The following is a 27,106-nucleotide window of genomic DNA, read 5'->3' as shown; positions in this document are numbered from 1 at the left end:
GCAAATTGATGGGAACTCCAAAGCAAATTGGGAAGAGATGGAAAAGACCAGGGCCAAAAACAGTAAAGACCACGACCTAGGAAAAAAGAGGGACTTTGGAAGACAAAAGGAAACATGTTACAGTTTGAGGTATAAAGATGCAGATGTGAATAAAGAAAGGGAAAGCACAGAGGACGCACAGTTACATATTTTTTTAATATTTTTATATGTAACAATAGAGAAATTTGTGGAGTGGATTGGCCAAAGTGCCTACCATACAAGAGAATTCATTCAGTATGAACAGATGTAATGTTGGGAGGAAAATTTAAGGGCTAAATGCTTAATCTTGCGGTATGGTCATTCATTAGATTTTAAAAAGTTTCTTATTTTTGGAACGTAAGTTAATAGTATTTAATACTATTTCAATATGTATTAAATTAATACTGTAGGAAAGGTAATACAAAAAAGAGTGGCTGCCAGGTTAGGTCCTGTTAGCCACGGAATTGAAGACCTTCAATACAGTGAAATAAGATCCGATGCTAGAGGGGCTTGTGTCATTGAGTAACAGAGACTTGGTATGATGACTCATGTAACTGGAGCATGGTCATGGAGGGGTGCTGGTGACTCACCCAAGCTGCCCCAAGTAAGCCTCAGGAGGAGCTGCCTCCGCTGCTGCTACCACACACTCGTCCCACCCCTAGATCTCTCTGCATTTTTCCTTCCTAGACAGTCATTTCCCATTTAATATGTGTGAAACTGATTGTTCCTTCCTAAGAAGAGTACTGTGCATTTGTCCTTATTGTATTTCATCCGTTTACCTCGGACCATTTCTCCAGTTTGTTCAGATCATTTTTAATTATGATCTTATCATTCCAAAGAACTTGAAACCCCTCCCAGGTTGGTAACATCTTCATACTTTATAAATGTACTCTTTATGCCATTATCGAAATTGTTGTTGAAGATATTGAATAGGACTGGTCTTAAGACTGATCCCTGCAGAACCCCACTTGTTAGGCCTCTGAAGCACGACTGTGAACCATTAATAACTATTCTAAGAATGGTTACGCAACCAGTTATGCACCAGTTGTGCTATTTTGCAGCAGCACATTTAGGTTGCATATTCTTAGTTTGTTTATAAGAAGGTCATGCAAGACTGTATCAAATCCTTCAGTAAATTCTAGGTATACCACATCTTCTGCTTCCCCTTTATGCACAAAGCTTGTTATCCTGCCAAAGACAGCTATCAGGTTGGTTTCATATGATTTTTTCTTCATTAGGCCATGCTGTAACTTATCACCTTATTATCTTCTAGATGTTTGCAAATAAATTGCTTAATTATTTGCTCCTTTATCTTTTCTGGCACAGAGGTTAAGCTGACTAGTCTGCAGTTTCCTGAGGTTGTCCTTATTTCCCTTTCTATAGATGGGTACTATTTTTGCCCATTTCCATGCTTCTGGAATCTCTTCCATCACTTTTCAAAGTCAATAGCTAATGGCTCAGATATCTCCTCAATCATCTCTCTGCGTATTCTAGGATGTATTTCATCAGACCCTGGTAACTTGAAGGCATCTAACTTTTCTAAGTAATTTTTAACTTCTTCTTCCCCAATTTTAACTTTTGGACCTACCCCATTTGTACTAGCATTCACTATGTTAGACATTCAGTCTCTAGCACTCTTCTTGGTGAAAACTGAAATGAGAAGTCATTAAGTACCCCCTGTCCTGTCCCAGGTAAATCCTGTCTTCTTTCCCTGCCCCAACATGCAATCCAGATATCAGGCTTCTGGGCGTAAACAGGATATCCTTCTCCTCAGCATTTGAATCACTGAAGAATTTTTCTCTCTCAAAAAAATTTGCCTGGTGTGCACACATCCTTTATACAGTAGTGCCCTGATTTACGAGAGGGTTGCCTTCCCACGCACCCTTGCATAACTCGAATTCTTGTAAGTCAGGGGTGGCTTTTTCCCCAGCAGAATGCTCTTCCTGCAGCTGGGGAAGCAGCAGGAGCACCTGGAGCTCCTTTTGAAAGGTAAGTCCTGGGTTGTGGGGGCAGATGGGGAGAGTTAGGCCTGGGGGTGGGTTGGGGCTGTGGGAGGGGGCCAAGGGGTTAAGCCGGGGGTGGGCTAGGGCTGCAGCAGGCTGGGGGTAGAGTTGAGCCAGAACCACGTAGGGGAGGGTGGGGGGAGTGGTTAAACTGGAGTGGGTGGGGGGTTAGCTAGAGCGTGGTTTCCCAAACTGGGGGGCCTGCCTCTCTGGGGACCATGAAGAAATTCCATGGGGGGTGTGAGGTGATCCAACCCCCCCATCATATCCCCCACCTGAAGAAAGAGCCGGCCTTTGCTTTTGGCTGTCAGCTCCTGACATTTTACATGGGTGACCCAGCAGAGCCTCGATAAAAAGCAGGCAGCTGGTGAAGACCCACATGGAACTAGCTGCCTCCTGCAAAGGTGAGTGAGTATGGGTTGCCGGGGGGGGGTGTGCTAGATGGGGGGTGCCTGGCTCAGGTGAGGGGATGGTATAAGAGTGGGAGGCTGGTGTTGTCTGGCTTTGGGGGAGGGGAGGAGCTTGGGCGGGCAGTTTGCGGGGCTTGGTGGTTATAATAATATATGGAGATACACATCTCAGAACTGGAAGGACCATGGAAGGTCATCAAGTCCAGTCCCCTATCCTCTTGGCAGGACCAAGCACCATCCCTTTTTTTTCTTCTGTTTGCCCTAGATGGCCCCCTCAAGGATTGAGCTCACAACTCTGGGTTTATCAGGCCAATGCTCAAACCAGTGAGCTGTCCTTCCCCACCCCAAAAGTAATGAACAGGAGAGGGACCAGCTCCCTGGAGCCGCATCCTCAGGTTCCACAAGCAAGAGAGGAGGCCTTGCCTGACCAGGGACCCTGGTCCCTGGGCCCTCAAATTAAAAGTTTGATGCTCTGCAGACTGAGCTAGCGAGGGTAGGGGAAGACTAGGTTGTCTGGCTCATGGGACTTGCGGGTCTTGGGTGGCTGGCCCCAGCAGCATGAGGCTTGAGTGGCTGGGGATGGCAGGCAGGCAATTGGCCCTGGCAGCGTGTGGCTTGGGCAGGCATCTTAGGTAGCTGGCCTGCAGCTGGGGCGTGTGGCTGGTGGATGGACGGCTGGTCCCAGCAGTGCAAGGTTCAGGCAGCTGGTGGGCGGGCTGACAGCTCAGGTCTTAGCTGGGTGGGCATCTGGCACGGGCAGCTCTGGCAGCTGTCATGGAGCCGAGGCAGCTGGACAGCAGGGGTGCACCAGGCACCCGCAAAGGGCCAAGAAAAACTGTTTGTGCTTATTTTTAATTTTAAATAATATTGTTCTATCAAGTTGTGTTTATTTTCAATTACTAATTGAATTCTTGTTAAAAGGGGGGTTGGATGATGGTAAACGAGGTGCGGGGTGTGAAGGTTTCTGAAAACTCAAAAGGCAGGGGGCGTGATGCCAAAAAGTGTGGGAACCACTGAGCTAGAGCCATGTGCAGGGTTGGTGAGCCAGGCAATGGGGGATTTGAACCAAGGCCACGTGTGAGTGTTTTGCGGGGGTGTGGGGGGATTAAGCTGGGGCCCCAAGTGGGGCTGCTGAGTCAGCATCGTGCTTGGGTGGTGAGCCAGTGGGGGTCTGAACCAGGGGAAGGGGTGCTGGACCCTGAGCTGCACATAAGGGGTGGCGAGACAGAGCCGGGGGAAGGTGGAGGGGTGACCTGGAACCATGTGTGGGTGGTGAGTGGGGCTGGGAGGAGCGGGTTGAGCCAGGGCTGGTGGGGAGTAGGATTTTGAGTTGCATTTAACTCACGTTAGTGCGAGTTGAGCGTAACTCGAAATCTCACATTTCGAGGGTTTACTGTACAATGTCTCACCTGACCTGTGTTTATGGTCAGCTTTTACTCCTGGAGGATTTTTGCATCGCTGCGTGAGTGCAGAATCCATGTCCACCTGCAGGTTGCTTTGTTTGCCCGCAGAAAATAATGGAGAAGCAAAGGAAATCTGCAATGCAGCTGCGTAGGTTTGATGCCCAGAGCAGCCAGCTGGGTTGGAGAGGATGAGATTTACTCTTCTCCTGCTCAGAGCATCTGGGACCAGGTCAGACACACCCACAGAATTCTTCCCACCCACTAGAATTGCTGCATGCCTCCCTGACCCCACTTCCTGCCCCATTACTCCTCATCTACTGAGGAGAGGGGTCATTGTATGAGGAGCTTCTCTCCATCTGCCCAACTCCAAAGTGTCAGGGACCCCCCACCCTGTACCCAGAGCTCCCTACCAACCGTCATGCCCCTGCACTCAGGCCTAAATCCCAACCACCTTTGTGCAAGCAGTATCCTGTGCTTCCCAGTGCTCTGCTGGAGCATCCATATTTATTTGCAAATGAAATTGGCAGAATTTAGAAATATTGTGCTCAGATTTTTTTTTTTGGCTCAGGATTTTTAATGTTTAGTTCAGTAAACCCTCAGTTTAATGGACTAATGTGTGGAGGGGTGTCCACTATTCTCAAAAGTCTGTTAAATTCAAGGATTTACTGCCCACCTGCTCCCATCAGGCTCCCCAAGTCTTAGTCGTCCCTCCCAAAAAAAAAAAGGAAATAACCTGTCACAAACTGAAGACATTGGATCCTGCCAGCATGGCTGGGATCCCACCAGCCCAGCTGGAGCCGCATGCTCCTCCCACCAGGGATGGGATGCCTGTGCAAGTGCCAGTCTACCTATGTACACATCCCGCCCCTGGTGTGAGGAGCTCATGGTGGCTCCAGACGAGGAGGTGGTGGCTTCTCCATGCTGCAACAGTGGTGTCTTAATTTTTTTGGGGAGGGTGGGAATGATTTTACAGACTCCAGCGGACTTCAGGAACCGCATTGCAGGGGGATATCTGTTGTTCCTGAAATCTGCTAAATCAGGGTCCCTAAAATCAAAGGTTTACTGTACAATTTTCTCAGGACTATCGGCGTTCTGATATTCAGTGCTATAGTGTTGGCTATAATGGGAAAATTTATACGCAGAAACTGGGAATACTTGAGGTGACAGTATTAGGAGTCTGCTTTTATTCATATCAGCATCATTTGTGGGATGGAAGAAGGTAGCTGTAGGCAGAACTACTGCAGTAGTATTGTGAATATAGCAACTTTTTTTTCCCTCAGACTGAAATGCATAATGGAAGATCTGTGAGTTTAAGTACTTCAGGAGGTCGTTTTCAGTCAGGACAGTTTCAGCTGTTCAGATGTTGATGTTGGATTTCCAGTAGTTCAGTCAGACCATAATTTTTAAGCATTCTGCTTAACTTATTCTAATTGTCTGAAAAAATTAATTTTTTCCTGCTTACAGTTAAAGTATCATTGTTTATTAGTAGCTCCTAGGCATAAAGCTGAATATGTACCTTTTTAAACATACCTGTATATCTGCTAATGTACAGATCCCCATGAAAACTTTAACATTCAAGAACATCATATGGATTTGGGAAGCTTCCTGGAAGATTATGGTTCCATTTATGAAAACATTATTTTGATAACCTCTCTTAATAGTCCTGTTCCCACATGCTTCATGACATTTAAAATGGGAGCTATGGTCACTTTCTTCAGATCAACCCACTTGCATTACGGAAGATAAGTACAACTTCTCAGCACGAATAAACTCAGAAACATACTAAAAATAACTTTCTATTAACGGTTGAAATTTTCAATGCCTGCAGTGAGCAGAATGAGTGCTTTGCCCAACATCAGATGTTTTAAAGCATAAAACCAAACAAATGGAAACTGCCTCACTAAAATGTCATGTGTAGCAAGATGAAGTATTTAAATATCTTTAGCTTACTCCTTAAATCTCATTTTAATCACTTTACCTGTTAAATTAATTTGGTCTACCTAATATTCATTTATTATGGACAGAAAATTGAATATATTCTAAAATAAAATCAATTAAATGGCATAAAGGAGTACAAGGCATAATAACAAAACCTATAATTTATGATGCTGAGAACTTGATAAATGGCCTCAAAATGAAAGACTATATTGAAATGGCCAATCAAAACTTATTTCTAGAGTTAAAAGATCATAATTTTTTTTAAAGATTAAGGCTTATTGGAATGAAATCAGTGTGTCAAATTGGATTTGCACTTTTTATTTTAATAAGGCTGGTTTCTGTTTCACATCTTACCAATGAGTAAAATAAAGTTAGGTGAAAACCATCATGGAAACTGCTCTCTAGCATCAGGAGAAAAATTAGCATTTTTCCATTACCCTGATTTTATTTTTTGGAGTAACATGAATTATTCTAATGAGGACTTAAGCCACTAAATTTCTTTCTACTCCAAAAGACAGAATACCTGAGTAACTCCTGCATCCATAAATCCTCATAGTACTTACACATTTAATCAAACTACTCTTTGTGTATTGGCTGATGAGCATACATAGTGTGTGTTAGTGTGCTTATAAAATGGTTTATAGAAAAAAATTAAACCTGTGTGAATTAGGTGCAAATAATAAATAAAACAATTATAACATTGAAAACCTACTTTTTTATTTTAAAAAATTGCTTTTTACATTAAACACTTTCATATCTGGCATTCTATTAACCAGAACTCTCAAATAACCAGCATTTTAACCATAAGTAAATTTTAATTACATTTTCCATAAGTACAATATAGTGAAAATAAATACAAATAAATACAGCAAATACAGAATAAGTACAAAGTGTACAATACGACTGTTGTTGGTAAATGAAGTAGTCTGTATAAATTTTTGTTTGTTTCTTAATATCTAATCTTGGTTTTTCTTTAGTTTTTTGCATTGCTTAGTGTACCTCTCTATTATCCAGGATATTTGAATATCCAGCAACCTCCTGGGGCTGCCGGATATGAAAGAGTTTACTGCATTCTCCTTCTTTCCTCTGTTCCTGTCTTCCTCATGTATTGATCTGAATGGTGCTTCAAAAACAGCTGTTTTATATCACACCCCAGACCAGGGGTGTGCAACCAAAATAGCGAGAAGAGCCATTTTTTCAAAATCATTTACAAAGTCAATACTTCTAGATCTGGAATGCATGTGAATACAAGACAGTCCTTAATAAACAATGTCAAATCATGCATTGTCACCTCTATTTTAAGAACAGTGCACACACAATAATTTGTCCCAGTTAGAAAATGTAAGCTACTGTCATCCCTGGATTGAAGAGCAAAGGAGGACAAGGAAAACGCTGTGCCTGGGGATATGCTCTTAAGCAGGAAGGAGCAATATTTGCAACAACCCTCCCTGTGAACCGTTACCAGGCTCTATCCCTATCAGCCCCTAAATCCACCCCCATCTCCTGGCTTTACCCACCTCAACCCCCAAATCCACTCCCCCCACATCCCCAGGTTTAACTTGCCTTGGCTCCAAACCAACCACCAGGACTAACCCATTCAAGGAGCTGGCTGGGGAGAATACGTCAGGCAGCCACGTGTGCCCAGTGGAAAGGAGGCTGGCATGGAAGTGTTCCACTGGTGGGGATGAGCCAAGCCATGCCCACTGGAGGGATGTGGCCACTCACGTAGCAGGGAGAGTGAGGCTCTCTGCGGCTTCCTGCTCTGCTGCTGCTGAAATAATGGAACTAAATTCAATTGGTTTAATTGCCGTATCACTCTTGCTACACTGCTGGCTGTTAGACCAATTAAATTTGGTTCTACTGTTTCAGTGGTGGCAGGGCAGGGAGCTGCAGAGAAGTCAGCAGCATCAGCTTCTGAAGCAGTGAATGACTTCTTAAAGAGCCTCAGGTTACGGACCCCTGCCCCAGACACTCTGGATGTGTTTAAACAGGGGTTCTGAAGGAAGACTACTGGCCTAGTTGAAATAATGCTTCATACAACAAGTGAAACCTTTCCATGATCTTTGAAGCACCACTTTGATCCACTGAAGGCACTGGGGTTATTGACAACAGCTTCATTTTGGAAGCCTCTTTTGTTGCACTGCCAGACGTCTGTGACCAGAACTGGTACCTTGTTCGTGAAAACATCATAAAAGGCTCTTATGGAATGGAGAGGAAGAAACAAAAAAGTTAATAAAGTGGGAACAGGGAAACAAGAAGGGAGAGATGAATAGGGAAATAACTTTTAAAAGTTACCTCAATTGCTTAGTACTTTTCTTTATTTTTGTATTAAAAAGTTTGTAGTGTGGTTTAGTGATCCAGCTAGTCAAGCAGCCTTATCTTTTCATGTACGTTTGTTGGAACATAATTATATGGGCTGAAAGCTTCTTCAGTCAGTAAGCTTTCAGATTACATCCAAACCATTTTGTAAGTATTACTTCCTAGTTTTAGTTTGTATTGCACTGTTTCTTGTATAATGTGTGTTAATTAATAGGAACTTTCAAAGCGATTGTGACAGACTTCCTAGCCTGTCATACATTTATACACAAAGTAAAAGTTACATTAACACAATTCTGTGGTTTTATTTGGTGGTGTGAAATTCCATATTTTCAGTTATGCTGTATTATAAAGAGCCTGGCTCTCTGCATGGTAATGAACGTTTTTCAAAATGTTTATAGAGTCGCTGGTCATAGGAAATAAAAGCTAATAGATATGCATGCCTGTGTTTTCTCTACTCAGTCTGAGATACAGCTCAATTAGGATTTTGGCAAGTTTGAGAGAACTGATACCATAAGTTTTTTTTTTTTTTTTTTTTTTTTTTTTTTCTTTTTTAAAGAAATTATAGCTTCACGTTTGAACAGATTTTGATGGTAGGAAGAGATCAGTTAATAAAAATTAGCTTGGGAAAGTGATATAACATACACATTAGCACAAAGCAGACCTTGGAGAGAACAAAAAAATCTGTATTTTCTGTAAGTGGAACAGAGGATTTTCCCAAAATACTCTTAATCTCCTCTCCTTGTCCTGGGTGAGGACCTTGAAACTGTGGGTCAGAAATGGACTTTTTCTGTATTGGCCTGCTGAAAAAAGTTTTGTCTAAGATGAGCTTGCATTTAACTTCTATTTTATTAATTTTTTTGTGTCTGTAATTTATCAATAAAGTCTGCTTTTATTTAAGACAGCTTGTCTTCAGTCTTTGGTACTGTTAGTCACTGGCAAATGTCACTGAGAAGGAACTAAATTCTTTCCTTGTGGGAGGGAGAGCACAGCAACTGAAAGATACAAAGTGGGAGGAAAGCCCCAGTAATTAAAAGATCTGTGGTGTCATTACAAAGACAATAAATGTCAGTTAATTAATTTCAGTAATTTAATTTCAAATTATAAGTCACATTAGAAGCAGCACATACAATTCAGTGTTCTCTTAGTGGCATTGTTGTAAAAGAAAAGCATGTTAAACTTTGTGTCCCGTGTTTTACAGTTTAATATATTTAAAATAGCTGCTAAATTTTAGATCTTGAAAACTGAACGGAAACTATGTGGTTCGGACTAGAATTTTGTGTTTTAAGGTTTGGCCCGACTTGCTCCCAAGCCAATTTTTTCCCGGAACAAAATTGGCTGCCTGGTCTAGTGAGAGCAATTATATCAATAAATGCTTTAAATGAGATCTGTGGAATATTTCTCAGAGAACAGAATTGTGAGGCGATGTGCGTTCCATGTTATCTCAGAGAGGTTTATTAGTCCTTTGAGGGTAATTTATGCCAAAAAGGAGCAGATTATGCCTAAATCTGAAATCCTTGGAAAAGCATAGTGCACCACCTGGTCCTCTTGCTCTCAATATGCATGTGAGTATGTGAGGAGTCTTTCCTGCAGTTATGAGCCCGCAAAGGAGCAATAGGGAAGAGTGTCTTCAGCAGGGTCCTGTTTTTTTGCCCTGCCACACAGCACAACAGTTCCTGTTTTGGTTGCTTCTGTCATTATTTCTACTTCAGCCTCGTATCATCATCAAGATGACTCTTAACAGATCAACCAGCTTTAAACTACAGGTTTCACTTTCAACTCTTTAAAGCTTTTTATTTTGGTATTCTAGTGCAGAAGGTCTCAGACTTCACTGCACTGCAACTTTCTTCTGACAATAGAAATTACTGCGCAACCCCAGGAAGTGGGAGATTGAAGCCTGAAACCTTATGAGGTGTGGGGAGGGGAGACAAAGCCAAAGTCCAAGCTCCACCACTCTGGGTGAGGGGAGGAGGCAAAGCTGAAGCCCAATGGCTTCAGATCCAAGTGGGAGTCTGTAAACTTTTGGCTTCAGCCCTGGGATTTGATGCTTGGGCTTTGCCCTTGGACCCTAACACCAGCCTTGGTGACCACAGTAATATAGGTTCACAACCCATAATTTGAGAACACTGTCCTAGTATAATTAAACAAAGCAGCAGATATGTAGCACTTTAAAGACTAGCAAAATGATTTTTTCAGTGGTGGGCCTTCATGGGACAGACCCACTTCTTCTCTCCCACGAAAGCTCATCATCGAATAAATCATTTTACTAGTCTTTAAAGTGCTACATTTCTGCTGCTTTGTTTTGTTGGAGTACAAACTAACACAGCTACCTCTCTGTTACTAGTATAATTAGTAATGCAAAGTTGAAATCTGTTTTTTTTTCAATTGAGTTAAAAATAATTTCAGTTACTATCCTTATCCTTGAGTAGTTCTACCAGTTTTCTTCAAATCACATAATATTTTAAAATGATTTTCACTTTCCTCTTAATGTGTAAAGGCTCATAGAAACAGTCAAGGAAGCTGACTAAATAGGGCAAACCTTGAAACTGACTTTACACAAAGTGTTGACTACTGCACAATGTAAAGAAACTGAAAATAGATAGGTTTCTCTTTTTTCCACTTAACAGTATTTTTAGATGTCAAGTTTAATAGCAAGTAAAAATTTTAGATGTTCATGAGATTTGCCAAATGGCAAGAATACCACAAATCAAATCATTAGGTCTACATGCTATTAGATTGCCAAATGACCCAGAGCACAGGGCAGAGAAAACTTACCTGTAAACTGACACTTCATTTCTAGGTGTGCCTCTAGGGTTTGGAGGATTTTTCCACTTGTCTCCATTGGTATTTAGCTATGCCACCAGAATCTTTGTTCAGAATTCTGTCACAGTAAGAGTAGTGTTAGACTGATATAGTTGCATGGATTCTTGCTCAGCCTAAGAACTTGAAGTGCTGTTTTACTACTTGTGTTTATTTTTAGGATCTCTTTTAGAGTGCTGTATGTTCATCAACATTACCTTGGTTAATGGTCTCAGGCTATAGCTTCTTGAATTCTTTTTTTTAACAGTTGTTGACATGGCAACCCTACCTGTTCCAGAGAGACATTCTAGATTTCTGCCAGAATTAACAATAGCGATGTTAACATTTCACAAAAATACATTTTCTTAACTACTCTTTAGAGCCCCTAGTACATAATTTAGTCTTAAACAGTAGTAAATTTAGTACTCATCAAAGGTGCCTGATTGATGGGTCTGGAGCTTTCTGTTCCCCAGCTAGATGTAGGCAGCCCAGACAGCAGCAAAGATGTAATCTGCTCTGCCACATTATTGTGTCCCTATGTGTGCATAAAAACTAGCTCGGTTGTCTTGGCTTATTCAGTAAAGTTGTGGTGATATTTTGTGATGTGGGCCCAGCTGGAAACTGTTCTAAAACACTTAAAAAATAGAAGAAGCGAAGTTGAGAATTGCAGCTGAGCAGGAAATAATTACAGTGTGAAAAAAAGATCTATTGTTAATAATGTTTGCCCACAAATATAATTACATATAATCACTGTCCAATTTTACCAACTGACTTATTTTTATATTGCAGAGTATTGGTCATTACAGAACCAAACAGCCATATTGGTGAATGCAGTTTTTTTTTGTCTTTGCTCTTTATTCAAAATGTGTTTTTTATCTAGGAAACCAGAATTGACTGACTCTGCCTCTCTGCTAGAGACCTTCAAATTTCTTGAAAATGCAGCTGCAGATTTCAGTGATGAAGAAGAGGATGAAGATATTGAAGGAAAAGAGAAAACAATCATTGATACCTCAACGGTGGGTCAAAAAAAATCTCATTGTTGAAAAGCTTTTGAACAAAAAAGTGAAGGAAAGTGTGAGGCTAAGGAAATGTGGCACAGAATCAGCCTATTCACATATAGGTGTGCAGCTGCATGTGCCCCATGCATATTATTAAATGCACCCTATATATGACTAAATGTGTATCTACTGAGTTTGATGCGCAAGATTGGATGCGCAAGCTATGCGTAAGATACACAAAGAAATTATGCTTAATTGGAGCCTGAAATTTATCCCAAAATGTTTTTTACTCTTCTTTGTCTAGTCTTATTTTTATTTTCAGAACTCCCTCCTGCTACTTTCTGCTTTGTCTGAATCCAGAATTTTGTGAACCCAATTGTTTTTAATGAACATCTCATCAATTATGATTTTCAAGAGCCACACCTTCTAATTCAATCTCTGCCTTCTTTCAAAGTTGACAGATATAGTTTGTAATTCTAAATGAGAAATCCATTTGATGAAAAATATTTGCATAAGTTGTCTTAAAACTTTTATGCAGTTTCTCAAAGCTTACTACATTTAATTTTGAATATCTTGTAGAGGATATGTAAAGATATCTGTAATATATAAATTCAATCCTTTTTTGTTTTGTCAAATAACTAAAATTCCCCTTCAATATACAATGTACAGTGAGGTTACAGTTGATCGAATGAAAATGTCTGATGGGCATACACCTAGTACATAATTTTTTTCTAATAAATCATGTTAGATCAGTTATTTGATATTTATCCGAACAGTTAATTGTTCGATGGTAGAGCAGTGAGTGTCTTGGAAGTGCAGGTGTATGCATAAATGGAAAGCCGAGTGATATCATTGAAGAAAGGTTTTTAGAGAGGTTCTTTGTAATGTGTCTGATCCCATGGATTGAGGTGAAGTCTGTGACTTAAGAGTAAATCATTGTACTCAATTTGGAAATCAAAAAAATAAGGTTGAAGTTGAATGCTTGGTTGTCTTTCAGGCTTTGAAATTGATTCTGGCTTTTAGGCACTGTACAGAAGGTTTCTAGCAAACAAAGATATTGCACCTTACAAGTTAAAGACTACGAGTCAACATACTCTTTTAGGATGACTCCAAGTAAAATTCTAAGGGCTTGTTTACACTTAAAACAAGACAGTGACACAGCTGCATTTCACTGGTATGCTACGTGTGCTGACAGGAAGGACTCAAGTGTAGTGCTTTCCAAACTTTTTCATCTTGTACCACACTTTCACGAACCCAAACTACTACTTTGAGTGATTGCCCATGTGTATTCCAATGTAGGTATGCGCACTCACACATGCCCAGTTGTTGGAAATCTTTTTCCCTTACCTGGTAGCCATTGGGTCAGTGTGAGTGGCACCAATATGGTGACTAATATATACACCACCTGACCTGCTCCCTGCTCAGTTCCTTCTCGACACAGTGATGGTTATCAGAACTCTCTCTTGCTCATGTGAACAGCCTTTTCTTGTAGCTTACTTATCTGTAGACAGTTAACTGTTTTTTATAGTTCATTAGTTAGACAGTTAGTAGTTGTTAATAGTTCATTGATGTAGATAGTTGTTGGGCCCAAGTTGGGAGGCCAGTTTCCCCCTCTCATGGTTCTGACCAGGGCATACCGAAATCTCCAGGCTTCAAGGCCTGTGGAGAGTCGGACAAGCACATGCTGAAGAGTGATCCTTTGTTCAAAGTGCTTAGGTGAGAACCATCAGAGGGATCTCTGCTCCCTTAGTAGAACTTTAAACTGAGGACTCCAAAGGACAGGGCACAGTGCCTGAAAGTTCTGATGGATCAGCCAGGGCAATCGCCACCAGTGGGACTGAGTATGGCATCCTGGGTGTGGAGTGAGCCTGCACTAAAAGCGACACTGGCACCAGTAAGAGAATCCTGGCACTGGGGTGATGTGCTGGCATCCCACTCCTCCAGGAGACACAGACCATGGTCTCCGGTGCCACATAAGTGGAAGAGTGTCAAGAGTTAGGCTGTTTGCTCAAAAAGACTGATACCTCTTCCCCACCCACAAAAAACTTAAACTGTTATGAAGACCTTGATTGCAATATAAATATTAGTGTTCTCATCTTCTAACAAAATTATCCATCAACATTATTGACGGTAGGGGGGCAATATCTAATAAAAGAGGTGACTTCAGTGATCTCTAGCAAACATTGTGAAGAGTGGTTTATCAGAGGTGAGGGCAAGGCATACACAGGTAAGGATGCTCATCTGTCAGGCAATATTTGTTTTTTATAATATTCATGATCAAACATACAGATTCACAGAGGTTCATTGATCCAGTTATCGTCAAAAGACTGCTATAGTTTGACTTAAAACTAGTCAGTGTAGTGAGTCCAAAAATTACAAAGTCCCACTTCTCTGAATTTTTCCTTGAAGATACGAGTTCTGGAGACTTACAATTTCTCATTGAAAGCCTCCTTCATCAAGTGACTCCAGTATGTTCTTTGCTTTAGAAGGACAAGGTTCATCAGTAGAGACTGCAAACTGATTGCAAACAAATAAAAGCAGATCCTTAGGAATTTTAAAATTCTGAAATCTCATTTTAAAACTTTTATCAGATTGTTTAGGAATTCTTGGATCATATTCACCTGTAGCAACAACATGTAATGTGGGAAAGTTTATCTGAAAGGTATCAAGGTTATTCTGAAGTATGGACACTTTTTAAAAAAAAAACAAAACAAAAAACAGACCACTAACACTGCTTGTACTGCCTTGGAGCTGCAAGTTGAAGGAATTCAGCTGATCAGTAATTTGACACAGGAAAGCCACCTGTGATATACTGGGGACATCATTCATAAAGTCCAGGAACTCCTAAGCCTTCTAAGCATTATATTTGGAAGAAGTTCTGTTGTTTCTTTTTCAAGCTCTCAAAAGCTCTTTAAGACACATCCCCTACTTAACCAGCAAGCATCACTGTGCTGCAATGGATCACTGTGTTTGGCTGAAACATCTTGTAAAAGAGCTTTAAAAAAAGACTGTGTTGCAAATTAGAAGTTGGACATGTGTAGTTCATTAATCTGATCAAAATGCCCACTGTCATTTTCAAGTCCCCAGACAACTTACTGCGCAGAGCAGTTTGGTGAATGATGCAATGAACTGTATTTAAAGAAGGATGTATTGCTGCCAAATGTGAAGCAGAACCCTTTTCTTTTTCTGTCATAGAGGGACCTCAGTCTGTAACAAGCAAATTTACTTTCTGAACCATTTTCAAAAAAGCCCTTTGCGTTTTCAAAAATGATTTTTCCTGGTTATTTGTTTCTGATGGTATTAAACAAAACTTATTCCTGGAAAATTTCACCATTATAATATCTAACAAGCAGTGATAACTGTGCAGTGTTTAACTCATTTGATTCAGCCACTGTAAGTGACATATATTTGGCATTTTTAAAATCGCAAAGCAGTGCTGACAGGCAGTCTTCAAGAATTGGCCTCATTCTTCCCACTGCCAGAGATTTAGGCAGCGAGACTTGCCCTCCCACTCTCAGCTGACTTGTCAGTGTTCATTTTATTGTTTTATTTTGTTTTGTGTTTCTCTTATATATTCATCATTTCAGTTCATTTTCAGCACTGTTTCCAGATCTAAAGAAGTGGGTCTGCCCCATGGAAGCTCAGCACCTAATAAATTATTTTGTTAGTCTTTAAAGTGCTACATGACTGCTCTGTGTGTGTGTGTGTGTGTGAGAGAGAGAGAGAGAGAGAGAGATAGGGGCTACATCTGCACTGACTGCCTTCTTTGAAGCGAGCATGGTAACTGGGGTGATGGGAGATTACTACTGAAGTGCTGTGATGCATATGCAGTACTTCATTAGGCAAAGTCTACCTCAATGGCAACTTTGAAGTCTCGGCATGCTGTGTAGCTGCAGTCACTTCAAAGTGCCAGCACTACTTTGAAGTTCCTTTACTCCCCAAAATTTTGCCTTCAAAGTACCTTTACTCCCCATTGCTTTGATTACCATGCGCCCTTTGAAGAAGGGGGCAAGTGTAGACATGGCCAGAGAGAGGCAGTAACAGTACACAATGTCACCTGTGTTTTTATCTCCTGCTAAAAGCTCCTTCAGCATTTCCAACCTGCACTTTTTTCACAAGCTTGGCATCCAAGAAAGGCTTTCTCTTTTTTTGCTAGTACCAACCTTTTCTGAAGAGAAGCACTGTTGCTTTTTCCTGTACTGATGTTACTGTCACTGATGTTATGAGAATGACAATTGAATGTGATACAAAGACTTTAGATTTGCAAGTTTGTCATGTCAGCAGCTGTTTATTTAAAACAGAATAAGCTGTTTTAAAGTTCTTGTGCTTTCCTACAAAGTGATGCCTCACATTTGGTGATGTTAGAGACGGATACAGTGGTTTAACATAAACACAAAGGTTTTGTTTTTAAATAAGGTATCACAATAAAAAAATAGTTAAGCCACTGTGTAGTTTGGGTTAAAAACTCAGTTTTCACCATTAACATTGTGACATTTGCTCACATTCAAATTCATTTTTAGCTTCATTTTCATCACTAATGAAAATGGGCGATATTCTAATTCAGTTATAGCTAATGCTATCATGAGAACTTTAGATGTAGTAAGTTACTTACTAAGGAAGTCATAGGCAAATAGTAGGCAGCACATCACTGTTCAAGTTTAATAATAAACATTTGTAAGGGGAAATGAAGGGCCACGCAGGAAGCCTTGATGCGCTGCACTTGGCTTGGCTTGTAGGCTGCCTTATGAATATCACTGTAGTACTGCTTAGGTTGGCTTAACTATGCCACTATGGGGTATGGATTTTTCGTGTCGTTATGCCCAACTAAATTTGTAATGTAGATGAGACGTAAATGAAATAAGAACTGCCCAAAAGGATGGTGTGGGGGGGTGTTCATTGAAATAAATACCATTTAAAATCTACAATGGCAAATCTAATCACTGATTTATTAAATGACTTCAGCATAGACAATTTGCTTTTGTTGTAGGAAAAATGAGTTTTGCTTGACAAGTATAGTCTGATTTAGTGTAGTTTCGAACTTTTTGTTTTTTAAACACATTACTGAGTTAAGTGATCAAAGAAAATCCAATTTAGAAGTGAAAAGAGCGTAGGTGGTGGCAATATGTGCAACAAATAGGCGAGGTGATCACCAGACCAACAAAGATGAATCTGAACAAATCAGAAGGCACCAGTTACTCAACAGATTCTCACCTCCAGTGTTTTTGGGGAGGAGATGGTGAGGGGGAGAATGGGGAACATCAAAGAAAAAATTTGGACATCAAAAACTCTATTTTCAGAAAAGTAGAGCGTCTGGCCACTGATACTTGCTTTTCTTGAAGCTTTTATGAAATGCTGTGTACACTTTTGCCCTCTTGTGTAAATCAGTCACTTTGAATTTATTTTCAATTACAGTCTTTGCATATAGGTTTATATAGTTTATAGGTGAGCTACTTGTTGTGATATTACCCATGGTACATTCTGGACAGGTGGATAGCTGTGTCCCATTAATTCTCCAACCTGGGGTGCCTCTTACACTGCATTATTATGAGAGAGCAGCCACTCCAGATATATTGTATGAGTGCAATAGTTTACATTTCAGAATGACACTAGTCCCAGACTTTCCACCAAAAATATCTTGTACTGATCAGTACCTTACTGGACAATGTAAGCTCATATGAAGTCCCTCATTTCTTTAATAGAAAAAATGTTATGTACAAATCTGGTTATCCCAAATGAAGTTTCCAAACACTTCCATCCAAAAATGCATTATTTAGCGAAAACAAGTTTATTAGCTACAGAAAGATAGGTTTTAAGTAATTACAAGAAATGAAGCATATAAATCAGAATTGGTTATAAGTAAATAAAAGTAAAAACACCTTATATTTAACTTATGCTAAATGAATTCAAAGAAACGATTTTTCTGACCATGTGCTTTAGCAGTCTTGTTGGTTGGAATCCTTTTAGCCAAGACCCTTCCCCAGGTCTGTGTTAATTTCTTTTTCTTTCCGTTGATGCTGGTGCCATGAACAGAGGTAAAGGGAGATGTTATTTGAGAGAGTTGTAGCTCATCTTTATATTTTTTCCTTCTCTTTGAGTATCATCTCTAACTGGGTTTCAGTAGGCAGAAAGGTTGTAGGACACTAACTCCCAGCTGCCCCTTTACCATGACATAAGTTTCTTGCTCACATACTCTTTCATGTCAGAAAATGACCACTTAACCAGGCAGTAATCCATTTAATTTTGTTGACACCTGGCTGAGGCATCAGTTGGCCTTTTGCTTTTGAGGAACCAGTTTGTGCCTGCTTTTCTAAATCTATAATATGTCCCAGTAATGTGATGCCACAGACTTTTCTAACTTTTCATACAATATTGCCACACATTTTACCAGGGCAGCAATGATCAGCACATTGAGTTTTGAAATGATGTTTGACAAGATGTACTTTCTTACAAAATCCATCTTAGTTTTGTAGAAAAGGGTGAACATAGGGATACAATCTGTCACACTTGTATACTCTATCTGTAGTACATTATCAGTATAGTCCTTACTGTTGCCAAAATTCTATGCTGACTGTGTTAGACTGGGAAAAATTGTTGTTTTAGCCAGGAATTTCTTTTAAATTTACAGTTTAAACAATTAAAATGAGTTCATGTAGTCCCATTCTCCTTCCCACCCCACAGCCAAAAAACAGGAGCCCTATGTTTATTTTTTCCTGATTCTATGTTAACTTGGCCACATGTGAAAGCAGGTAATAGCGATAAATTGAAAATGCAATTTTACATCTAATTGAGCTTTTTTTCCTTTTATTTAGATGGTGAGGAGAAGAGTGGTGTCTGATAGCAGTGAAGACAGAGATACAGAAGAAGCTTTGAAAGAGTTTGATTTCTTGGTAGCATCAGATGAAGGAGATGGAGAATCTAGAAGTTCAGGAGATGGAACTGACTGGGGTAAGGGAGCTTAGTGGATCACACCAGAAAAACAAAATAGGTTAAGCACAAAAACTCAACAATATTTTGCCAAGATTACTACAGCTTTAAAGGACCCTTTCTGTAAATCTTTTGGTAGTAGACTGAGATATTGTATTTTTCGGTATCCAGTTGTATGCACAGATTCTTAGGATGTTCCCATTTTGGTCAGTTGTCTATTTTAAGTAATAATTTGAATAAATATTGTTTATAAATATTTATAGAGTTCCAATACCTTTTCCATGTATTCAGACTACAGGAGCTGTATAAAACATTAATTCGTCATCTATGTGAGGCTTTTAGTCTTCTCTCTTTTCTCCCACTTTGATTCAGAAATCAGTGTGAGTCATAAGTGTTTTTCTTCTGTTTAGTGACAGCAATTTGATCTATCCTCTTGCTCAAATTCCTTTGATAAGATTTCAGGCAGATATTTCTGTTCAATTTGAAAACAGAATTTCATAAACTGTCTATTAATATGTGGTTCTTGCAGCACAGATATCAGAACCCAATTTACTTTGAAGAATTGTGTACTTAAGCCCCAGAATGCTATACTGTATCTGCATGCCAAGCCAATAGATTCTCAAGATAGATAGCACAGTATATAAAGGGGAAGTGGTAGAAAAACTATAGTTAACTCTACTGGTGGGAGGACATGAGCTCCCTGAACTCCTCACATAGCCCCATGAGTATCTCTAATTCTCTCACCGCTTAACATGTCACAGTAAAGAAGAAAGCATCACTTGAGCATTAGGCTTGCAGTAGCCTTCAGCATCCTGAACCATTTACACTGTGCCTGGGTTTGATCCTAAACAGTTATTTTAAGAGGCTTGCACCACAAATATTTAACACAATCAATTTATAATGCCTTTAATTACAGCTACAAGAATTCCCTTAACTAATTAAAAGGACCATGCTTCCCCAAAATAGTTCTTGAAAGGCATATTGGAATTTCCTTTTTTTTATAATGAAATCTTACATTTCTGTTTTCTGAACATACGGTATCACTATGCCACTGAAATGTGATTAGGTTAGTTTGCCAGTAAAAAGTCCTGTTGAATACAAGATGTTACATAAATTCTTAACAGCACTGATGACAGCTCAGTACAGATTTACAAAATATTCACTTTCCAAAAAAAATCTAAATGTTGTTATGGAAAATTATTTTCTTTATAGTTATATGGTTTTAGTCCTTGTAAAATTTGAGCCCAAGGAAGTTTTCAGTTCTCTATATCACAACTTGAAGTCCAAATTTGTAATCACAGCCACAATAACATTGTAAATCCTTTATCAGTTAATTTATTTGATTTAAATGAAATTAAATGTAATATATGACTTGTCTTATGACTTTTATTGGAAGTAGGGAGGAAACAGATGGTGCAGGTTGTACTTCTCTAATCCGGCACCCGTGGGACCTGTCTAGTGCCGGATGAGAGAATTTGCCGGACTCCAGGAGGTCAGTATTGTCTAGCAGCATTACCAACACTTCTGTTGGTTACTGGGGTCTTAGAAGATGTTTAGGGGTAAATTACAGCCAAATAACAGCACAGAATGCAGAGAGCCAGGACTGGTGTCAGGTAACAAACTGTATGGGACCACAGAAACTTGGCCACACCCATGATAAGTGGTCATCCAGCTAACTAAAAGCATGCCAGATTATGGACTTTGCCAGATGAGAGAGTTCCAGGTTAGAGAAGTTCAACCTTACAGTTGTTTAAAAATTGCTTTCTAGCTTGAACAACACTTTTTTACAATAAAAATTCTCTTACCATTTTTAATGGTAATTTATTAAACAGGACCAATGGAATGCCATAATTGACTACTTTTGAGAGCCTTTAGAGTTGATCAGATCTGTGATTTTTTTTCAACTAGAAAGCATTTACATACTAGTTCAAAATGTGGTAAAATGTGATTAAATATTATGTCCGGCACATGCAGGAGAGATAAGTGTGTATTATCAGAGGCAGAATATTAACGTCTGAAGTAGTTTGCTAACCACTAAGCTATCTACATCTTGCCTACTTCTAAAAATTTTTCTTTGCCAAAGGAGAGCAGAAATTCTGTCTCATATTTGAGGGAGAAAAGCATGATTTGCTAAAATGTCTGTCCTTATTCAGAAATGGTGGCCTGATGGCTATGAACAAAACTGCACTGCACTGCCGTTTTATGTAATGCTTATTGCATTTCATGATCTGTTTTTATTCTGCTTCTGTATTATACTTCTGGTGATGTCTCTAGTGCTGATGTGGGAGATATTTACCTTCTACCACCACCCCGAAAATTATCACATTTGTGGAGAATGGCAAAGACCCCTGCAGTGGAGAAAGCTGATTCAACCTCCTTCTCCCTCCACATCCAAATATCTTTAGGAAAGATCCATGCACAGAGTTGACCCTAGATGGGTCAAAAGGACTTAGGCCCATCAATGGCCCGCAATAGTTTAGCCGCTTCCCTAGGAACTTTTTGTAACTATTGCTATATCTCCATTTTTGAAAGCGTTCCAAAAATAATGAATTCTTAGCTCAACCATTTATTTCCTGAATTAGTCTATCACCTGTGGGTGTAACTTAGTGGTTCCCAACCTTTTCAGTAACGCAGCACACTTCAATGAGACAAACAATTCCACAGTACATAATTTACTCGGGGGTGGTGGTGGGGAGGTCCGAGCATTTAAACAGAGCCCCAGCTTCAACAAACTTCTGCCCTCCCTCCCGACTTGCCACAGTGGTGGGGTGGGGGCAGGCCTTGCTGCTTGACCCCCGCTGGCATGGGGTCGTCAGTCTGCACCACCCACCCACTGATGGTAGCTCTGAAAAGAGCAGTGGTGAGGGGAAATTGACAAAATTCCATGGCATACTTGGACAGTTCTCAGGGCACACCAGTATGTCATAGCATACCGGTTGAAAGCCACTGGTGTAACTCATCTTTGATTGCAGGTTTTTTTACTTGGATTTGGACAGAATAACACTGTCGGTCCCCATCCAATTTGTTAGAATCTATAAATACTTCTCCCATGGATGCACTAATGTCTTCACCTCATACTGATGTGAAGAAATCTTTTTATATCCATGGTTGTTCCCCTCTATTCAGCACTAGTGAGGCCACAACTGGAATATTGTGTCCAGTTTTGGGCCCTCTGGTATAAAAAAGATGTGGATGTGCTGGAGCAGGTTCAGTGGAGGGCAACAAAAATGATTAAGGGGCTGGAGCATGTGACTTGTGAGGAGAGGCTGAGGGATTTGGGCTTGTTGAGTTTACAGAAGAGAAGACGGAGGGGTGATTTAACAGCCGCCTTCAGCTTCCTGAAGGGGAGCTCTAAAGAGAATGGTGAGAAACTGTTCTCAGTGGTGTCAGATAGCAGAACAAGGAGCAATGGTCTGAAGTTACAGAAGGAGAGGAGCAGGTTGGATATTAGGAAAAACTCCTTCACCAGGAGGGTGGTGAAGCACTGGAATCTGTTGCCTAGAGAGGTGGTGGATTCTCGATCCCTAGAGGTTTTTAAGTCCCGGCTTGACAAAGTCCTGGCTGGGATGACTTAGTTGGGGTTGATCCTGCTTGAAGCAGGGGGCTGGATTAAATGACCTCCTGAGGTCCCTTCCAGCCCTATGATTCTATGGTTCTCAATGAGGGGATTATGTATCCCTGAGCCTATGTAAATGTCTTCCAGGGGATAAGTCAGCTCATCTTGATAGCTGCCTATTTTTACAGCAGGCTACATGAAAAGCAGTAGCAAAGTTAGTACAAAGTAAAATTTTATACAATGATTTATGCTACTCTATATACAATATCTGTGTTTCTCAACCTGGAGGTGATCCTACTTTATTTTATAATGCTATAAAATTATATGGTAAAAATGAGAAAGTAAGCAATTTTTCAGTACTGTGAGCTATGATACTTTTGTGTTCTTATGTCTGATTTTTGTAAGAAAGTACATCGGATTCCTGCAAAGCATACATAGCTTGGAAAGGTTGAAAACCATTGATTTAGATGATCAGTGTCAGACATTTCTCACCTACACATATTATTGTATCCTTCATTTTATTGGACAAAGAGAGCCGACTACAGCCGTAAGCGTGGCTTCTGAATAGTTTGGAGCAGTATCTGTAGAACATAGCATACACTTTCCAAATAAGAGAGCATTCATTTATTTTCTTTCTATCACTCATTCATTCTTCTTTACCTCCTTGGTGGTGCCTTACAGGTTTTTCATTTGTCATGCTTCTAATATTTTAATTATATACCATGAACTATAGTGGCCATCGATTAGGTAATATGCCTAATAAAAAAGTTGAAACGGGAAATGATGAATAGACTAAATTTTTGATATTTTTTTTAAGTGACAGGACTCTGAGACTGAATTTGTAGCTTTGGGTTGTCTCTCTTTCATTTTACACTTCCCTGAGGGAACGATGTCATTTCACCTTTCAGTAGGATGGCTTTTGTCAGCTGAATTTAGACCTTTAAAGAAATACAATTTGGTATTCTATTATAGCTGTAGATGAGATGGTATGTATTTACCTGGAAATCCTGCTTCCCACAGTTTTGTAGTAAGATGTACGTAAACTTATTAATTGAATCATAGCATGAAAGTTCTCGAGTGTATTTTTTTTTAATTTAAATGTCAGATTTTGAAACTAGACAAGTTAGCATTGTGTATGCAAGAAAATAGTCCCAGTTTTAGCCTTAAGGAATAAACCTTACATTGAATACTGATGCAATGAGAAATCTTAATTAGGAAAATAGTCTTAATTTTATACATTATTTTCAGTAACCACACAGTTGCAATGTAAAAATGCGTGAATGATAAATATTATTATTGAGCACTGAGTCATATGTGATAGTAGATTGCTTAAATAGACATCTGGTATGTTCTGTAAAGGTCTTGAATATTTGTACCTATATATCATCTCTCATTCAAGGGTCTCAAAATAGTTTACATATGTGTATATATACTATTTTTTCCTGTTGTACGACTGGGGAAACCAAGGACCAGTGACTTTACTTCAGGTATTGCTGTTCAGTTCAGTTGAGATATAAAATGCAGGCTTCTGACACTGGACATGCTGCTTCCTTTGACTGTAATATATACCTCCAACTTTCCCAACTTCTTGTTAAATAGAACTTTGCACTTTTAATATCTAATATTATTTGTAAAAAGCCTGGTGAAATATAAACTGTTGCAAAACCCTCTTTACTTAAATATACTCTATTTGGTATAAATTATAGCATATGACTAAAAGTCAGCTCTAGGCACACTGCATCCATACTGTAAGTGTTAGGTTAGATAAGTAATAAAACATGTATTGGAGATCGTTGATTTTCTGGATGGAAAAAAGTAGAGCAGTAAAAGTATTACCTCCTTGTTAGAAGAGGAAAAACAAACAAACAAAAAAGGTAACAAATTATTGTTCTGTGAACAATCACTTATTGGATTCAGAGATTAGGCATTTGAAATTTCATCAGAAGATGATTGAAGAAATTGAGTAAGTAAAAATAGGCATCAGAATGCAGTCTTGCAGAATTTGCAACCATGGTGCTATTTGTGTATTTTAAATACAAGGTATGATTGCTAACAGATGCTACCACCTTCAGTGACCGCTATTCAGTGACATATTATTGAAAAAGGATGTTTCATTTGTTTTACTTTATTTAGAAAAGGAAGACCAGTGTCTCATGCCTGAAGCCTGGAATGTGGACCAGGGAGTAATAACCAAACTCAAGGAACAATACAAAAAGGAACGCAAGGGAAAAAAGGGAGTGAAGAGTAAGTGGAAAACATTGCACCTTAAAGTCATAAATCCCACCTTTTTCACACCCCAATTCTATCTTTCTTTCAATGTTTTCCTAAAACTACTTACTCTTTTACTTAGTCACTCCTGACTGCTTTCTTATTCACCTTTGCTCAGGGGTTGAAATTAATGATAATCAATCCAGTTGTCTGAGAAAGTAGGAAGCTGATAACTGGGATATAACTTTTATCAGTCTAGTGTTGGATAAATTCAAAGTGATTATGCGCAGGACATGGACTATACAGCAATCAGTGATAGTATATAGACATGAACTTTAAATTCATTGATTTGACACTTTAACTGTATATTTTAATTAAGAAAAAGTCAGAATTGTCTCAATTGAATACCTGCCAGTTTTATTAAACCTGTTTTGGAGTTTCATAAATTTAAAAAAAAAAACAAAAAAAAACAAAAAACACCACCCAAAACATAATAGAACTCACTAATATCCGTCAGCTTTCAGAGGAAGAAACAAGTTAATTTCTACCCCTGTTGGTACTTAATGCTCAGAATTTGCAAGTCACTCTTTCCTCATAATTCTTTACGCAGGGCTCGAAATAGAAAGTAAATTTTATCAACAACCACTAAGTCCATCCTTACTTATCATCTACCGTTTTACCTACGGAATTTATCTTTGTCATAAGTGTTCTTTAGATTCCAAGCAAACAGCTGTGAAAGTTCTCTGAAATACAATGTCTAGCTTTGTGAGTCATACCTTTCTCTGTTACGTCTCCTGAAATACAAATCCGTTATGTGAAACCTGTTTTGTTAAATAAAATAAGTATAATACTGCTTTCCAAGTCAAGTTAAATGTTTAAAATGAAAATCATGAAAATCATATCTATTTCAAACATACAGCTGCATTGAGAAATTGACATTGAAAAAACTAACATTTTAAAATGATGCATCTAATTTAGGGAAAAAACTGACAGGTATGTTTTATTACTCCCCCTTTGTGGGAAGATGCTAGTTACTTTTAAAGGAATTGTCACTTCCAGCATGTTTACAGAATCATACAAAAAGATGCCAGATCCTCTACATTGTTTCAAGGTCTCCTCATTTTGTTACTTTCTGCATTGAATATAGTCTAAATGTGATTGGATTCATCTTGATAAATATTAGCCATGAGATCATTGTATCAGAAACAGCATGCTTAAGCTAAACCTCCACTGTTAAGCAACCTCCATTCTCTAAGCAAATCAGTGTTTACATTAGATTCCTGTGCTTGTATGAACGATATTTGAAATTGTGTATTCAGTGGTTGCAGTCATTTGAAGGTACCATTGAGATACCTGGAAAAAAATGTAATCCTGGCAAGAAGTTGAGCTGTTAAAAGTTAATATTTCACCAAGTAAATTCTGAATTCTTTAATTAAAATAGATTCTCATACAATAGGAATACACAGAAAATATTGTAATAACTTCTTGTCTCTGATGTCATAGCACATGCATACAGCTTGGACTGCCAGAGCCAAAGTTTACAGAGCTGACTTGCAAAAAACATTTTAATTAGGGAATAAATTGAAAGGGATAAATTTCTCGTTCAGATATTGAGTGTATATATCCTGATTATCAAATTGTAGTAATTAATGGGTAGTTTAGGCACAATATTATTGGAACTTTGCTTTATATGTTTCATGAGTAAAGTTTCTGATGGAAGACTGCAGGGTGGCACCTTGCACTACTTCATGAGGGTAGTGTATTAAGATGGTTTTGGGTGGAGGTTTGATTGGGGGACTTCACTTTTGAAATTAAGCATCTTTCCATGGACAAACCATCATTGGAATGGCATCAATGCAGAAAAATCCAGATGAGTTGCAACCAGTTATCTTTCACCCATTCATGATATTAGGGAAGAAAGGAGTGAAGAAATTTAAAAAAATGAAACATTTTAATATTGAGATTTATTAAATTTATTTTATAATTTTAATCTCATCATAGTTGAGTTTTCAGAGTCAAAATTGTTCAGTAAAATGTTGTTTTTTTCTAGAAAATTAGGTACCATATTTAAACAATCTTGCAAAATGCTGTTCACTCTCTGCCTGATTCAAGTAATGTTTTGTGACAGACAAAACAATATTTAGTTTCTTCATAATCATGTGGTAAGGGTGGGAAGAACAGAACTTGTAACTGGGCTAATATGTTTATAATGATTTTGCAAGGTGGTTGTAAAAATTCCTGTGAAGTAGTGTAATAAGATCATTCATTTATTAGAATACACCTCTGTGTTAAAGCTACCTAAAAATAGCTGTATTATTTACTGGTCTAGGAAAAGCCATAATGGACTATGGGTAAGATATTTTCCCATTCTTAATTAAACTTACAACAGGAAAAACTACCGAAGATATGTTTCAGCCTCAATCCTATATAAAACAGTCAAAACAGGGATGTGGGAAAATGATGGAGCAAAGCACAGGTAAGTGTCAAGAAGGGCATGGGTCTTCACCACATGTAGTTTCAGGAAGTAAGACAG

The 27,106-nt window shown here is 39.0% G+C and overlaps 1 protein-coding gene across 4 annotated transcripts in view; it reads left to right on the top strand.

Annotated features, from left to right (window-relative positions):
- Window positions 1–27,106, top strand: part of STRN (striatin) — an 89,049-nt gene that overhangs the window by 35,964 nt on the left and 25,979 nt on the right. For 2 of the 4 annotated variants that reach the window (XR_012644928.1, XM_074989680.1), the window contains exons 6-9: window positions 11,768–11,903; window positions 18,695–18,830; window positions 24,499–24,609; window positions 26,963–27,049. Coding sequence is in view for 3 of the 4 variants with exons in the window: in XM_074989680.1 (XP_074845781.1) it covers window positions 11,768–11,903; window positions 18,695–18,830; window positions 24,499–24,609; window positions 26,963–27,049 (470 nt within the window). In the remaining variant the exon portion in view is untranslated. The remainder of the gene's footprint in view (window positions 1–11,767; window positions 11,904–18,694; window positions 18,831–24,498; window positions 24,610–26,962; window positions 27,050–27,106) is intronic. The other 2 variants (XM_074989681.1, XM_074989682.1) reach the window with 2 other exon arrangements.

The sequence above is a fragment of the Carettochelys insculpta genome, chromosome 3 (assembly GCF_033958435.1).
Source record: "Carettochelys insculpta isolate YL-2023 chromosome 3, ASM3395843v1, whole genome shotgun sequence".
NCBI lineage: Eukaryota > Metazoa > Chordata > Testudines > Carettochelyidae > Carettochelys > Carettochelys insculpta.
The sequence above is the reverse complement of the archived record's forward strand: the minus strand, read 5'-3'. Positions and strand labels throughout refer to the sequence as shown.